The sequence below is a fragment of the Chiloscyllium plagiosum genome, unplaced genomic scaffold, assembly GCF_037043375.1.
Source record: "Chiloscyllium plagiosum isolate Xiang-an unplaced genomic scaffold, Cpla_swu_hap1 HiC_scaffold_19, whole genome shotgun sequence".
Classification (NCBI taxonomy): Eukaryota; Metazoa; Chordata; class Chondrichthyes; order Orectolobiformes; family Hemiscylliidae; genus Chiloscyllium; species Chiloscyllium plagiosum.
The window spans coordinates 69,916,870-69,933,522 of record NW_028270157.1 but is presented as its reverse complement, the minus strand read 5'-3'; the positions used below and the strand labels follow the sequence as shown (position 1 = coordinate 69,933,522).

The following is a 16,653-nucleotide window of genomic DNA, read 5'->3' as shown; positions in this document are numbered from 1 at the left end:
ATACTGATGTGGTCTCCTCTACATCGGGGAGACAGGATGCCAACCCGCGGAACGTTTCAGAGAACATCACTGGGACACACGCACTAAACAACCCCACCGCCCTGTGGCCAACCACTTCAACTTCCCCTCCCACTCTGCCAAGGACATGCAAGTCCTGAGCTTCCTCCACCGCCAAATCTTAGCCACCCAACACCTGGAGAAAGAACATCTCATTTTCTGCCTTGGGACCCTCCAACCATAAGGCATCAACGTTGATTTCACCAGTTTCCTCATCTCCCCTTCCCCCACCCCTCATCCCGGAACCAACCTTCCAACTCAGCACCACCCTCTTGAACTGTCCTACCTGTCAATCTTCCTCTCCACCTATCTGCTCCATCATCTGCTCCGACCTATCACCATCACCCCACTTGCATCTACCTATCACCTTCCTAGCTATCTTCCCCCTAGCCCCACCCTCCCTCCCACTTATCTCTCAGTTCCCTTCTGTTTCCCCCCTCCCCCCAACATTCCTGATGAAGGACTTATGCTCGATACGTCGGTTCTCCTGCTCCTCGGATGCTGCCTGACCTGCTGTGCTTTTCCAGCACTACACTTTTTGACTTGGATATTCATTTCCCAGACTTGATCACTCACAGCCATGTCTCTGCAATTGTGATCATATCATTATCATTTACGACTATTTATATTGTTAATTCATCCAGTTTACTGCCAATGATTCACGTATTCAGGTGCAGTACTTTAGACTTTTTAAAACTTCCTTTTGTACTTTGGCCCTATTGGCTATTAGCCCTGGTTTCCTCTGCCTTCCACACATGCTTTATACTTTTCCATTTTCCGTTTCCAACTTTGTTTTCCCTACTTGTGTTTCTTCTCAGGTTCCCATTTCCCTGCTATGGTTAAATCCACCTCTATGTTAAATCCACTCAACTATACTAGCCCCTGAGAAGATATTCTCCTATATCATCTCTTCAAACACTCATTCCTACAGTTTATTCTCCTTTAGTTTTACCTTTCAAGTATGTGACACTAGGAGCAATTCTAGATAGATATCTTTGACGTTCAACTTTTTAATTGATTTCCGATCTCCCTATATTCTCCTATGGGAAACTCATTCCTCTTTTTAACAATGTCACTGGGTAGCATTGATGACCTTCAACATGAACCTTTTCTTCAGATTCGTTGTGAAGTAACATCTTTACAGATCATAAAACGGTGTATTCAGTGCATAAAAATGTATATAGAGCAGAAAACAGTGTCTATAAATCAACAAAAATATTCCTTTAAAATTTAAAAGCCACTTGGATAAATACATGAGTAAAAAAGGATTGGAGAGATATGGGGCAAGCACAAGCAGGTGGGACTAGTTTAGTTTGGGATCACGGTTGGCCTCTGTGACTCTAAGAGGAGTCCTATTCTGGTGAGGGGTGCTTGCAGCATTTATTAACTGTACCTAATTGCCCAGAGTCAACCACATTGCTATAGGCCAGACTGGATAAGGATGGCAGATTTCCTTCCCTAAAAGACACTAGTGAGCCAGATGTGCTTTCTTCATGACAATTAACAGTAGTTACAGGGTTGCCATTAGGCCATCCAGATTTCTTCAAATTTAAATTTCACCATCTGCTCTGCTTAGATTTTAACAGCTGCTGTGGTGGTGATAGCAGTTCATTGTAATCATTGTGCTCATGTCCGGTGGTGGTCTGCTTCGGTGGCATGGCCTGGGATTCGATCGATCTGGGTTGGTGGCGGCTTCGGCGATGAAGTGATTTCGACCTGGCATCCTGCTCTGGTTTCCAGTGGCCAGGAGTGGCGGTCTTTTTCTTTGGTGGCAGCTTTGTCGGCTTTCAGAAACAGTATTGCCTTTTTCTGAACCTAGGAGCTGTGAGTTGAACTAAGATGGACTTTGTCTTAAGTTTTAAATTTTTTTTTCTTCTGTATGCCTTCTATTAATATTATAGATACTGTGGTATGGTGACTTAAACACATTTCACTGTATTTGTTTTTGTAAAAAATACAAGTGACAATATATTACTGATCTACTATTTACGTCCCTGCTCTTGGTGTTGTTAGGGACATTTCTGAGAGCATTTATGAGTTAACCACATTGCTGTAGATCTGGAGTCATATGTAGGCCAGCCTGGATGAGGACAGCAGATTTCTATCCCTAAAGGGGATTCCTAAACCAGATAGGTTCTTAGAACAATCAATGATGGTCACTGGTCATTGATAATAGCTTTATATTCCAGATTTATGCATAGAAATTCTATCAGTATCGTTGTAGAGTTTGAACATGTGTCGCCAGGGCATTACTACTGGATTACTAACGCAGTGACAATACCACATACCACACAGCCCTTAAGTTGTGAGGAAGTTTTGAAGTGAAGACGGTATATATCTAGAGCTGCCACACTCCCTGTGAACTTTAGTAGTTCTTGAGAAGACTAAGTAGCACCAACCCTGTGCGCAAATGTCGCAATAGCCAATTGAAAATCATCAATAATTAACCTGATGGGATCAAGATCTTTTTAGATTGTATTGGCTGTGTTTTAGGGGAACACGGTCCTTTCTCCAGCTGTCTATGTTTATCTGCCTGAGAATAAGAGAGAGCAATAGCTGGAAGACTGAGCTCCAAAAAGGCAGCAGCATCAACATCTAATCTACTGACTGGTGTAAGATCTTACCCCAGTCCGTCTATGTCCAGTGGGAGCTCCCCACACCCCTGCTAATGACCTCAGCAGTGTAGTGTGTGGCACAATTCATACTAGGAATGTGTGACTACACCATGAGTAAACCAAGGGCACACACAGCACTCAAAAATTTGGCATAACTGACCCAAATGTAGTGCCTATAACTTCTAGTAAACATCAGATAGCCAGCCAGTGAAAGTTAGGGTAGCTTTGTAAGCTTTCATTTATAGAGAGTCAGACACATTACAGTTTTTGCAGCCCCGGCTAACAAATACACTTCCAACATGTTACTACACATATAAGTACAGGGAAGCTGCCCCAATTAATACACTATTAACAGCTTCTTGATTGCTTGTATAGTACCTGAACCATTAGACAATTCATTGTCTGTGATCAATTTCTGTGAAAACTATATTCTGTTTACTGATACATTTTATATAAATTAAATCCTTTCCTGGGTTTGGAAATCTCATCTCAACTGTGCTGAATAAGTATCTCTGTCCCCTTCTCCCATCTGAGAATGCAGATGGTAGTATGGTTAATCTTACACTGGGTGAAATTGTCAACCAGTGCTGCACTATGCAATTTGTAAGTCACACAGTTGTTATAGAGTCAGAGATGTACAGCATGGAAACAGATCCTTCGGTCCAACCCGTCCACGTCGACCAGATATCCTAACCCAATCTAGTCCCACCTGCCAGCACCCCGGCCCATATCCCTCCAAACCCTTCCTATTCATATGCCCATCCAAATGCATTTTAAATGTTGCAATTGTACCAGCCTCCACAACTTCCTTTGGCAGCTCATTCCATACATGTACAACACTCTGTGTGAAAGAGGTGCCCCTTAGGTCTCTTTTATATCTTTCCCCTCTCACCCTAAACCTATGCCCTCTAGTTCTGGACTCTCTGACCCCAGGGAAAAGACTTTGTCTATTTATCCTATCCATGCCCCTCATAATTTTGTAAACCTCTATGAGGTCACCCCCTCAGCCTCCTCCACTTTCAAGGAACTATGAACCTGCACTCCAAGGTCTCTTTGTTCAGCAACACTCCCTGGGACCTTACCATTAAGTGTAAAAGACTTGCTAAGATTTGCTTTCCCAAAATGCAGGACCTCACATTTATCTGAATTAAACTCCATCTGTCATTTCTCAACCCATTGGTCCATCTGATCAAGATCCCGTTGTAATCTGAGCTAACCTTCTTTGCTGTTCACTACACCTCCGATTTTGGTGTCATCTGCAAACTTACTAACTATCCCTCTTATGCTCACATCTAAATCATTTATAAAAATGACAAAAAGCAGTGGACCCAGCACTGATCCTTGTGGCACTCCACTGGTCACAGGCCTCCAGTCTGAAAAACAACCCTTCACCACCACCCTCTGTCTTCTATCTTTGAGCCAGTTCTGTATCCAAATGGCTAGTTCTCCCTATATTCCATAAGGTCTAACCTTGCTAACCATGGGGAACCTTGTTGAATGCCGTACTGACCTCCATATAGATCACATCTACCGCTCTTCCCTCATCAATCCTCTTTGTTACTTTTTCAAAAAACTCAATCAAGTTTATGAGACATGGTTTCCCACGCACAAAGCCATGTTGACTATCCCTAATCAGTCCTTGCCTTCCCAAATACATGTATATCCTGTCCCTCAGGATTCCCTTCAACAGCTTGCCCACCACCGACGTCAGGCTCACTGGTCTATAGTTCCCTGGCTTGTCTTTACCACCCTTCTTAAACAGTGGCACCACGTTAGCCAACCTCCAGTCTTCCAGCACCTCACCTGTGACCATCGATGATACAAATATCTCAGCAAGAGGCCCAGCAATCACATCTCTAGCTTCCCACAGAGGTCTAGGGTACAGCTAGTTTAACTAAAATAAAGAAAATGTTCTAGAGAAACTCAGCAGGTCTGATGGCATCTATGGAAGATGTACTGGGAATAATCAAAGGGTGAGTAATCCTATCTGCGCAGTGTCTTGTTTGCATAAATGTGGAGGTGCCAGTGTTAGACTGGGGTGGACAAAGTTAAAAATCACATAACACCAGGTTATATCGCAACAGGTTTATTTCAAGGTACAAGCTTTCGGAGTTCTCCTCTTTGGTGTGAAGGAGCACCGCTCCGAAAGCTTATACTTTCAAATAAACCTGTTGGACCAAAACCTGGTGTTGTGTGATTTTTAACTTTGTTTGCATAGGTTTGCTCTCAGCACAGCAGAACCTTTTTTCTACTGTTTCCACCTACCTATTCTTCATCTATATTACTCCTCTATTACCATTAGCACTCCCTTTGACTTTTGCCATGAGCACCCTCACCATTTGCTCCACTATCTCCCCTGATCATTTTTCAGCATCTTTCAGTTTTTTCAAGACAAGTCATACTGGACTCGAAATGTTAACTCTGTTTCTCTCTCCACTGGTGCCGTCAGTTTGATTTTCTCCAGCATTTTCTGTTTTTATTTCAGATCTCCAGTATCCACAGTATTTTAATTTCTTAACTAGAATTTTATGTTAAAAACTGCATTCACATTCATCAGTGATAGAGGTCTATTCGAGGGAATGAACAGAGATGTAGTACTGCAGAAAATAATATCGAAAATGTTAGTAATGACTGTAGGATTTGTAGAGTAGACACTATATTTAGATGCCAAATATATTTAAGCCAAAGTACATTCAATCCTATACAGATAATGCACGGGTTATCTTGACTTACGCTTCTCTTGGCCCTCCACGTGAGAGGTCAAAGACTTGCCGTGGGTTTAGCCACCACATGAACATCTGGAGCACCTTGGTCCCCTAAAAGTAGAAGAGAAAAAACAACCCAGTGAAAATGTATAAATGACAAAACAGCAAGGGATAGAGAAGAGCCACCAATGATGAGCATTCATCAGTTCCCTTTGACTGAATACCTGGCCAAACAGGAAGGGCCACATGCAACCTTCAAGTTACAAATGTGCCAATTCCAGACCTAGCCTCTAGAAAGCCCAGCAATTGCATCTTCAGTGCCCCAGTTCATAGAAGAAATATCCAAAACTGTATCAGAACAGAGAGGCACAGGGTTATCAGTGGTGTGTATTCCTGGTAAATCTGTAACAGGGGAATGGACAAAGTCATCTGAGTCAAGTCGACACTTTATAATCATATTAAAGTGACATATCATAGAAATTTTAAAAATAGGAGCAGTAGTAAACCATTCAGTCCTTTAAGCCTGCTCAACCATGCAAATTAATCATGGTGGAACACCCGAGTCAATACCCTGCTCCTGCTTTCTTGCCATACCTTTTAATCCCTTTAGCCCTAAAAACTATATCTGAATCTTTATTTAAAGTCTTCAATGTTTCAACCTCAACAATTTCTTGTTGTAGAGAATTCCACAGGCTCACCATTCTCTAGTTGAAGAAAAGTTTCCTCAATTCTGTCCTAAAAGGCCTAACCCTTAGCCTGGTTTTGGACTCACTGATCATTAGGAATGTCCTTCTTGCATCTACTCCAATGAGATCAACACCGCCCCCCCTCCCCACCCAGCCCCCCACCCCACCACACCTCCAACCCTCCCACTACATTCTTCAAAAGTCTGGTCAATTTAGTCCTAACCAATCCAGTCTATTCTCGTACATCAGTCCCGCCATGCCAGGAATTAGTCTGGTAAACTTCTTTCTACTCTCTCCATAGCCAGAACATCTTTCCTTAAATAAGGAAATACTATAATACTCCAGTTGTGTCTCAGCAATGCCCTGTACAATTGCAGCAAGACATCTCTACTCCTGTACTCAAGTCCTCTTGCTATGAAGGCCAACATACCATTTGTTTTCTTCACGTCTATTGCACCTGCATGCTTAGTTTCAGCAACTGGCCAGGTCTTTTTGCACATCCCCTTTCTCAATCTGTCACCATTCCAATAATAATCTACCTGTCTATTTTTGCTACCAAAGTAGATAACCTCAGATTTATATATAATATTCTGCATCTGCCATGTATTTGCCCATTTACTTAACTTATTCAAATCAAACTAAGTATTTCAGATCACCCTCTCACCCAGCATTCTGTCATCAATAAACTTGAAGATATGACACGTAATTCTAAATCATTAATATATGTTGTGAATAGTTGCGGACCAAGCACTTTGATCATTGTGAAACCCCACTAGTCACTAGCTGGCACTTGGAAATAAACCTGTTTACTACTATTTTTTGCCTCCTGTCTACCAACCAGTTCTCTATTCATGTCAGTACACTACCCAAGTCGCATGTGTTTTAATTATACATGCTAATTTCTATTACAGAAAACTGTCACACCTCCTTTCTTTTTACAGTCATTAAGAGCACCTTCACTTCCAAAGCTCACTTATATAAACTTGAATATTGACGACTTTTAGGCTATGCTGTTGTAAGAAATAACATTTGAAGGTTCAACCTATATGTTTGTTGAGCACAGGACTAGAAACTGGCCTGTTTTGAGGGTCAGGGTATCTGGAATGGCAGAAACATGAGGAAGTGCAAGACAAAAGATGGAAAATTATAGGCCAATTAGCCTAGCCTCGGTTGTTGGTAAAATTCTAGAATCCATCATTAAGGATGAGGTTTCTAAATTCTTGGAAGAGCAGGGTCCGATTCGAACAAGTCAACATGGATTTAGTAAGGGGAGGTCGTGCCTGACAAACCTGTTGGAATTCTTTGAAGAGGTTACAAGTAGGTTAGACCAGGGAAACCCAGTGGATGTGGTCTACCCAGACTTCCAAAAGGCCTTTGATAAGGTGTCACATGGGAGGCTGCTGAGCAAGGTGAGGGCCCATGGTGTTCGAGGTGAGCTACTGGTATGGATTGAGGATTGGCTGTCTGACAGAAGGCAGAGAGTTGGGATAAAAGGTTCTTTTTCAGAATGGCAGCCGGTGACAATCGGTGTCCCGCAGGGTTCAGTGTTGGGGCCGCAGCTGTTCATGTTATATATTAATGATCTGGATGAAGGGACTGGGGGCATTCTAGCGAAGTTTGCCAATAATACAAAGTTAGGTGGACAGGCAGGTAGTACAGAGGAAGTGGGGAGGCTGCAGAAGGATCTAGACAGTTTGGGAGAGTGGTCCAGGAAATGGCTGATGGAATTCAATGTGAGCAAATGCGAGGTCTTGCACTTTGGAAAAAAGAATACAAGCATGGACTACTTTCTAAATGGTGAGAAAATTCGTAAAGTTAAAGTACAACCGGATCTGAGAGTGCTAGTCGAGGATTCTCTAAAGGTAAACATGCAGGTTGAGTCCATGATTAAGAAAGCAAATGCAATGTTGTCATTTATCTCAAGAGGATTGGAATATAAAAGCACCGTTGTGCTACTGAGACTTTATAAAGCTCTGGTTAGGCCCCATTTGGAGTACTGTGTCCAGTTTTGGTCCCCACACCTCAGGAAGGACATACTGGCACTGGAGCGTGTCCAACGGAGATTCACACGGATGATCCCTGGAATGGTAGGTCTAACATACGAGGAACGGCTGAGGATCCTGGGATTGTATTCTTTGGAATTTAGAAGATTAAGGGGAGATCTAATGGAAACTTACAAGATAATACATGGCTTGGAAAGGGTGGACGCTAGGAAATTGATTCCATTAGGCGAGGAGACTAGGACCTATGGGCACTGCCTTAGAATTAAAGGGGGTAAATTCAGAACAGAAATGCAGAGACATTTCTTCAGCCAGAGAGTGGTGGGCCTGTGGAATTCATTGCCACAGAGTGCAGTGGAGGCCAGGACGCTACATGTCTTCAAGGCCGAGATTGATAAATTCTTGATGTCACAAGGAATTAAGGGCTACAGGGAGAATGCGAGTAAGTGGAGTTGAAATGCCCATCAGCCATGAGGTCAGGTGAATTGACCATGCTAAATTGTCCGTAGTGTTCGGTATGGGGTAAATGTAGGGGTATGGGTGGGTTGCGCTTCGGCGGGTCGGTGTGGACTTGTTGGGCCGAAGGGCCTGTTTCCACACTGTAAGTAATCTAATCTAATCTAATCTAATCTAATCTAATAGCGGAGTGGACTCGATGGGCCGAATGGCCTTACTTCCACTCCTATGTCTTATGGTCTAATGGCCTAAATTCATTTTGAGCACCATCAACTGAGTTCACTCTGTTTTGTGGTTGGAGGAGCTTTGATGCAAAGACCAGGGACTTCGCCTGCTCTTCTCCAGAGTCCCTTCCTGGTCCCCTCATCCCACACCACACACACGACAGACACATACACACTGATAAACACATAACCACATACTTGTCCAAGCACAACCAACAGGAAGCTAGCCTGCACACAAACCATTGTGGAGGTTCCACAGGGATATTTCAAATGTCAATTAATTTGGAAGAAGGCATAACAAAATGCTAAATCACAAATTTTGCACCAGGCTCAGCGTGTGCCACACAATGGAGAGGGATGCTGCTTCAAAAACCTGCTTAGTCCATACAGAGAACAATCCAGCAACCCCCAATAAGACAATTAACATAAGGTGGAAAATTAGGTGGACAATTCCATCTCTTGAACACAGATGCTGCCTGGTTTGCTTTCTGTAGAGCCATAAGTAAATACACATATGTTTTAACTCCCTCATGGAATTTGCGTATAACTGGCTAGTCCAGCACTTCTTTCCCATATGTAGTTGCTCTTGAGAAAGTGTACATGCACACAGGATTGTACAACCATGTGTTAAAATGAGAATCAATTCCAGAAGCAGTGAATTAATATGTGGATATTGATTTGATGAGTGAGCTGGTGGATAGATCAATTCCAATAGATCTCCCATGCTAACCTTTAGTGGCCGTCCTTTAACTAACCTGGTTTCCGCCACTCTTTGGATTTACAAACACCAGAAGTGGTTTCATCAAGGGTGATGAGATAGGCTTGATTATAAATGGCTTCCATTTGCTTTCCTGTCAAAACAAGACTCAAGGCATTAATCAAGGTTAGCCTCCTCCAGTGGGAACCAGGCGGCACTGCATACGGTCCAGTAGCTGCCCTGCCCAACTGAAATTATATGTACATGTACCACCATGAGCTGTGGGAGGCCAACTTGCTCTGCACACTGTCAACCCTTAATGTGAAACCTGAGTAAATTTCATCCTCATCCCCTCTATACCGTAAAGACGTGTATAGTGCCATCTGCCCGGAATCATGTCCCACTCCCCACCACCAAGGTTTCTCCCTTCATTTTGCAGTCACCTTGGCACAGGTATTGGACATCCTCTAGTACCTCATTACTCTCATGTGCAGATCTTGACAGTGTGTGGGCAGGTTCATTGGCCAAGGGGGGTAACACAGCCAAGCCCAATGCTGTTCTCACCCAACATGCACTCAATGGATAAACTGGTGTTACTTGGGCGGCCAAAAACTTGGATTACAAATTCCAGCAGAGGCGTTACACAGCAGTAGTTCCTTTGCACCAGTGAAGTAAACAGAAAATGTGTCAACTTGTTGGGAAGTGGCTTGCAGGGTGAGGTTTGTGGTCAGATTTGTTGTAAAACGATCTCACTAACCCTAAAAGTGCATACATAGCTGTCTGGTGGATTTCAAATTTCAGTTTACGTCGCTTCCTTCTCAGCAGGTCTCACTGCTGTTGAGTAGCCCTATGGATGTGGAGTGGACTCATTCATTATGATAAGAATTAGGATGGTTGACTGGCCAAGAATCTGAATGCAAGTGAAACATCGCAATTGCTATGTCTGCTGCAGACAAGATGACCCAATATGGAATTGAATTGTGTGCGTTTTCCTTTCCGCCATGCTACTTATCAAGACACTTGAAATTTTAGAAATGGTAAAGGGGGATTGATTAAACAGCACCCTCTACTCGACTTATATTCCCCTTTGAAGTAACTGATTCAGATCCTGGATCTAATTTTGGAAGGGGGAATTGTTTCTTTCCTTAGTGTTCCTGCCAAAAATGTTGGTGGAAACCTCCTCTATTTATGGACATGTTGTTAACACCAAACATCATCAAAGTTACGTAAGGAGAGCAGAGGAGTCTCTGAGGGAGCTTCAGGCAGGTACAGTCAGCACTTAGAATGTTATTGGGATGTGATGTTCTGCTGCCTGGAAGTGATGCATTTAGCACCACTAAACCATCTAAACATTTACCAATTGGAATGACACCCCAGACATCTAAATGATAACTGGTTCAGATTAGCCATCTTCTAAAAGCCTCAAGGAACTCCAGGGATTAATGGCTGTATTTCTTATTGAAGTCAATTCAGATGTCTTGCTTTAATTGGGTTTGATTATTGCTGGATTGAGAGCCTCTTACACAGACAACATAGTAACCCTAAACTCTCTCTAAATGGGCACAGTACCCTTTCAGTTAATAGTTCTATCTTGCACTGGATATATTGCCCTTCAATTAATAATCACATCTATTCCTGGATTTAGTAACCCTTTGTTTAATGATTACATCTGTTTCTGGAGTTAATTTAGCTCCCCCAAACCATCAATAACTCCCTCAGTTTAAGCAATGTTTGTACAACATAAGATCTTAAAGGGAAGTTAAAATTGTGCTAAAAGTGACTTGGCTTTTAACAGGGCCCCTTGAGGCAACCTTCTCTCTACAATTAAGTATAGACCAGTTCCTTGGCCCGACTCACGTCCGCTCCTTTCCTGCTGGTTTTTCTCTTCAATGATGTCCTCTTTTTCCTTCTACTTGAAGACTTGAAGGAGTTCTGTGCAGAGGCAATGATCAGAAACAGGATGTCACCATAGACGTTTAGTGCTGCTTTCTGACAGAGATGTAACTGCCTTCTGAAGCAAACATGATACTGATGTAAAAAGCCAATTTCCTGTCAACATAAACCCAAAGATACTTCCCCTGTATACACTTCATCTGGGTTGCAGTGCAGTGCTCCTGCAAAATCATGACAATAAACCTAATTCTATCTTCTGAACTATTTCCATCAGCCATGATCTAGCTGAATAGCGATGCAGATTCGAGGGGTCAAATGGTGGTCACATGTCTCTGTTATAAAACCTGGGCAAAAAAATGTGCTTTTCCCCAAATAAAAATTTTTGAATAGGAGGTTTATCTCATTGGTGTAGAGAATACGAGATCAAGAATCTGGATCAAGACTGGATCAGGGAGAGGTAAAAAGATTCTTGATTATCAGAGGGATGAGAGATAATTCGGGATATGAGAAATGATGAAGTTAAAATCAGCTCAGCAAAATCTTATCACTTGGTGCAGTAGGCTTGAAGAGCCAAGTGGCCTACTTTGATTGGTTGCTTATACGTTTGTAAGTAAATATGGAAATTATACAGCAGGTTGTTCTCAGAATTAGATGGGATTATTAAATAGATTCCGCACAGCCCAGATTGTTTCAGATGATTCCAGGTGTGTGGTTACCTGCTACATATTGTGTGAATAGATTTTGTAAAAGGTCAGACAATCTCATCCCTAATATTTCTCAATCCAAGAGAGATGAATAATATCTCACTGAACCCTTTTGCAGTCAAATACTGATACAACTTTGGTTATTCCACGCTATGAACCATTTATGGTAAAAGTAAATATTTTTCATTTGTTCAGATATAAAACCTCTAATTGATGTGATACATAGATTTCTAACCTTGAATGACCACCACTGATGTCAAGGCTATTTTTCTGGGTTATTCTGAGTGTCTTTCAGAGATGGAGGAAGGATAACCTTTTAAAAAGTTTCATCAAGGGAAGATTCTCTCAAGTTTTGCGTCAATATAATCTGGCTAAATAAACTATTTAGAAACCAAATTAATTCTCAGCATGAGTAAACACATTCTTAAGAGCTCAGAGGGCTTGAGTTGTGCAACAGAAATGAGCAATAACCATTTTTCTGCTGTCACCCTATGTTAATCGTTCATACTAGACTTAACCCCAGAGTTAAAACTGGGTGGGAGGGAATGTTGAGAGAAAAGTTGTTGTGTGAGTTTGGAATAAGGGTTTCAAAATCAGCCTCAGAACTCTATGGATTAGGGCATCCCCACAGGCAAACACATTTATAGGAGCCTGTCAGCTGACTGTCAAATCTGAGTCTCCTCTGAACAGCTGCCAGCTCTATCTCAGAACCAGTTCTAAAGAAATTTACTTGACTTTTAGATTAGATTAGATTCCCTATAGTATGGAAACAGGCCCTTCGGCCCAACTAGTCCACACCGACCCTCCAAAGAATAACCCACTCATTTCCCTACACTATATCTACCCCTGACTAATGCACCTAACATTATGGGCAATTTAACATGGCCAATTCACCTGATCTGCACATCTTTTGGAGTGTGGGAGGAGACCAGAGCACCGGGAGGAAACCCACGCAGACACTGGGAGAATGTGCAAACTCCACACAATCAGTCGCCCAAGGTGGGAATCAAACCGAGACCCTAGCACTTTGAGACAGCAGCGCTAAGCATTGAGCCACCGTAGAAATGTTAACTCTGTTTATGTTTCTGCCGATGCTGCAAGACCTACTGAGTTTCTCCAGTAATCTCTATCTTTGTTTTAGATTCTCAGCATCTGTAATATTTTGCCGTTAACAGTATAGCAAGAATATGTTTATCATTGATATATTTACAATTCCACTCTCATTACCAATTTCAAGCATTCTTCTTCCTTTCAAATCTAATATAAAACCTTATAATCACATTCATGAGATGTTCCACCACAGTCAGATCATTAACTGGTCCTTTTTTTAAAACTCATGACTATATCTGGAATTGTGATCTTTTTGAGTTTCAAAACAAGTTGTTCCTAAACCTGCCTTGACTACATTCTAGTCAATCTAGATAATCTATTTTTTCCAGTCAGTGTGAAAACTAAAATTTCCCACTATGTTTTTTTTTGCTGCATATTTCCCTCCTTTTGGTATTTATAAATCTCTCATTAATGTCAATAACACCGCAATAATCCCTCCCAGAACCTTTTGCATCCTTTACACCTCATTAATTCTACTGCTTGATCATGCTTATGAATTCTGTTTTTTTAACTGAGGTTTGTATTTTTTATTATACTGGTACTATAGCTTTTACTTTCCCAATTTCCCTTGTCTTTTGAAAGAACTCCAACCTGGAATATTTTGCTCTGAATTATAGAAATAGGAGCAGGAAGCCATTTGGTCCTTCATGCCTGTTTTCCCCATTCAATATGAGTATGGCTGATCATCCAGCTCCATAACCGGTTCCTGCTTTCTCCCCAGATCCTTTGATCCCTTTAGTCCAAAGAACTATATTTAACACCATTTTGAAAACATTCAATGTTTTGCCACAACCTGTTTCTGCAGCAGGGAAGTCCACAGACTCACCACACTCTGTCTGAAGACATTTCTTCTCGTGTCAGTCTTACTTGGCTAACCTGTATCCTTATTCTCTGACCCCTGGTTCTGGACTCCCATGTCATCAGAAACAGCGTCCCTGTGTTTGTCCTGTCAAGCCTATTAGAATTTTATAAGTTTCTATGAGACCCCCCATCCTACACTTCTAAACTCCAGCCCCACCCCCTCCCATTTATCTCACCACCCCCTCGACTCACAGCCTCATTCCTGTTGAAGGGATTTTGCCAGAAATGTCGACTCTCCTGCTCTTCGGATGCTGCCTGACCTGCTGTGCTTTTTCAGCGCCACACTCTCAACTCCAGTAAATATAGCCCTAACAAATCCAGTCTCTCTTCATACATCAGACCTGCCATCCCAGCAATCAATCTGATAAACCCAGGTTGCACTCCCTCCAAAGCCTTTAATGTCCCTCCTCAGAGCAGGAATCCAAACATGCCCAGTTTGTACCAAGTCTCTATAATAGCTGCTACATCATACACTTTCTGGTGAATTTACATTTTGCTGAATGGGATGTTAATGGTGGACTTCTTTCTAATCTGTTGCCCTTTAGATGTCTTTCGTCAAATTCCATCTTCGTCAATAATTTCTCCATTCGTTATCTATGGTGCACGGTGTCTGGGGAGCCAGAAAATCTGGGGTCAAGTCTCACCTCAGGATGTGAATGCCATGAAGGTATAGGTTGATTCGAAAGCCAAAGTCTGGGAGGTTCAAAGGCATGTTGGGTTAGGTGGAATGGTCATGCTAACTTGCCCATTAGTGTCCAGGGATGTGCAGGCTAGGTGGATTGGCCATGGGAAATGCAGGTATAGGTTAGGGTTGTGACTGAGTGGGCTGCACTTCGGAGTTCAGGTGTAGACTTGACGGGCCAAACGGCCTGCTTCCACACTGTAGGGATTCTATGATTCCAGGTCGTTGGTGGCGCAGTGATTTGGCGCCACCCCTGAGACCAGACATTCTGGGTCGAAATCCTATCTGTCCTGCCCCGCCGCGGTGTCAGTATATGTTAGTTTTGACTTATGACAGAAGCCGCAAACCCAGAGTGAAGATTCGAGGGATTCAAAACTTGCAGAAGGGTGGGGTGGCTGCACACACTGTGAGGACGGCCCCCGTCCCCGTGCATGTGCACGCGGCGAAATCTGTCCGTTAGATGACGCTCCTCGTTTGAAAAAAAAAGGCGCGAGGATTTAAAGGGGCAGCGCAGTCGCCAACGCTCAATCCGGGTTTAATGGCAGCTGCGTGACCCCAAATTGTCCCTAAAGTTGGGACGTCGCATTTTACGGTAGATACCTTAACTTAGGTATAAACGGAAAGAACCGCGGATGCTATGAATCAGAACCAAAAGCAATTTACGTTTTGACCTTATCTTAGGTGAGTGTCTTGGTGGATCAGTGTCGCCGGATGTCATGAATTGTGCTCTACTGGCAACTCAGCAAGTTCTCTTTTTTTTTCCATTTTCAGTTTTAATTTCAGTTAATTTGTTAATTTTTTCCCCCGTTCCTTCAGTATCTCAAAGGACCTAATGTTACATTGGGGCGGCTGATTCACCAAAGTGGATTTTTGCCCAGTTAAGGGTAAAAACAAGGACTGCAAGATGCTGGAAACCAGAGTCTAGATTAGAGTGGTGTTGGAAAAGCACAGCAGGTCAGGCAGCATCCGAGGAGCAGGAAAATCGACGTTTCGGGCAAAAGCCCTTCATCAGGAAGAGAGGCAGGGTGCCTGCAGAGTGGAGAGATAAATGAGAGGGGGGTGGGGGTGGGGAGAAAGCAGCATAGAGTACAATAGGTGAATGGGGGTGGAGATGAAGGTCAGAGAGGAGGGTGGAGTGGATAGGTGGAAGGGAAGATAGGTAGGTAGGACAGGTCATGGGGACGGTGCTGAGCTGGAAGGTTGGAACTGGGGTGAAGTGTGGGAAGGGGAAATGAGGAAACTGATGAAGTCCACACTGATGCCCTGGGGTTGAGTGTTCCGAGGTGGAAGATGAGGCGTTCTTCCTCCAGGCATCTGGTGGTGAGGGAGCGGCGGTGAAGGAGGCCCAGGACCTGCATGTCCTCGGCAGAGTGGGAGGGGGATTTGAAATGTTGGGCCACAGGGCGGTGAGGTTGATTGGTGCGGGTGTCCCGGAGATGTTCCCTAAAGCGCTGTGCTAGGAGGCGTCCAGTCTCCCCAATGTAGAGGAGACCGCATCGGGAGCAATGGATACAATAAATGATATTCGTGGATGAGCAGGTAAAACTTTGATGGATGTGGAAGGCTCCTTTGGGGCCTTGGATAGAGGTGAGTGAGGAGGTGTGGGCGCAGGTTTTGCAATTTCTGCAGTGGCAGGGGAGGGTACCAGGAAGGGAGGGTGGGTTGTTGGGGGGCGTGGACCTGACCAGGTGGTCTCAGAGGCAACGGTCTTTGCGGAAAGCAGAAATGAGTGGGGAGGGAAATATATCCCTGGTGGTGGGGTCCGTTTGGAGGTGGCGGAAATGTCATCGGATGATGTGGTTTATGTAAAGATTGGTTGGGTGGAAGGTGAGCACTAGGGGAGTTCTGTCCTTATTACAGTTGGAGGGGTGGGGTTTGAGGGCGGGATGTGGACGAGATGCGTTGGAGGGTATCTTTAACCACGTGGGAAAGGAAATTGCGGTCTCTAAAGGAGGCCATCTGG

The 16,653-nt window shown here is 43.3% G+C and overlaps 1 protein-coding gene across 6 annotated transcripts in view; it reads right to left on the bottom strand.

Moving 5' to 3' along the window:
• dgki (diacylglycerol kinase, iota) overlaps positions 1-16,653 on the bottom strand; it is a 254,803-nt gene that overhangs the window by 120,067 nt on the left and 118,083 nt on the right. For 5 of the 6 annotated variants that reach the window (XM_043708940.2, XM_043708943.2, XM_043708942.2 and 2 more), the window contains 3 exons: positions 11,298-11,372; positions 9,499-9,594; positions 5,406-5,488 (listed from right to left, as the gene is read on the bottom strand). In XM_043708940.2, coding sequence (XP_043564875.1) covers positions 5,406-5,488; positions 9,499-9,594; positions 11,298-11,372 — 254 coding nt within the window. The remainder of the gene's footprint in view (positions 1-5,405; positions 5,489-9,498; positions 9,595-11,297; positions 11,373-16,653) is intronic. The other variant, XM_087997517.1, reaches the window with a different exon arrangement.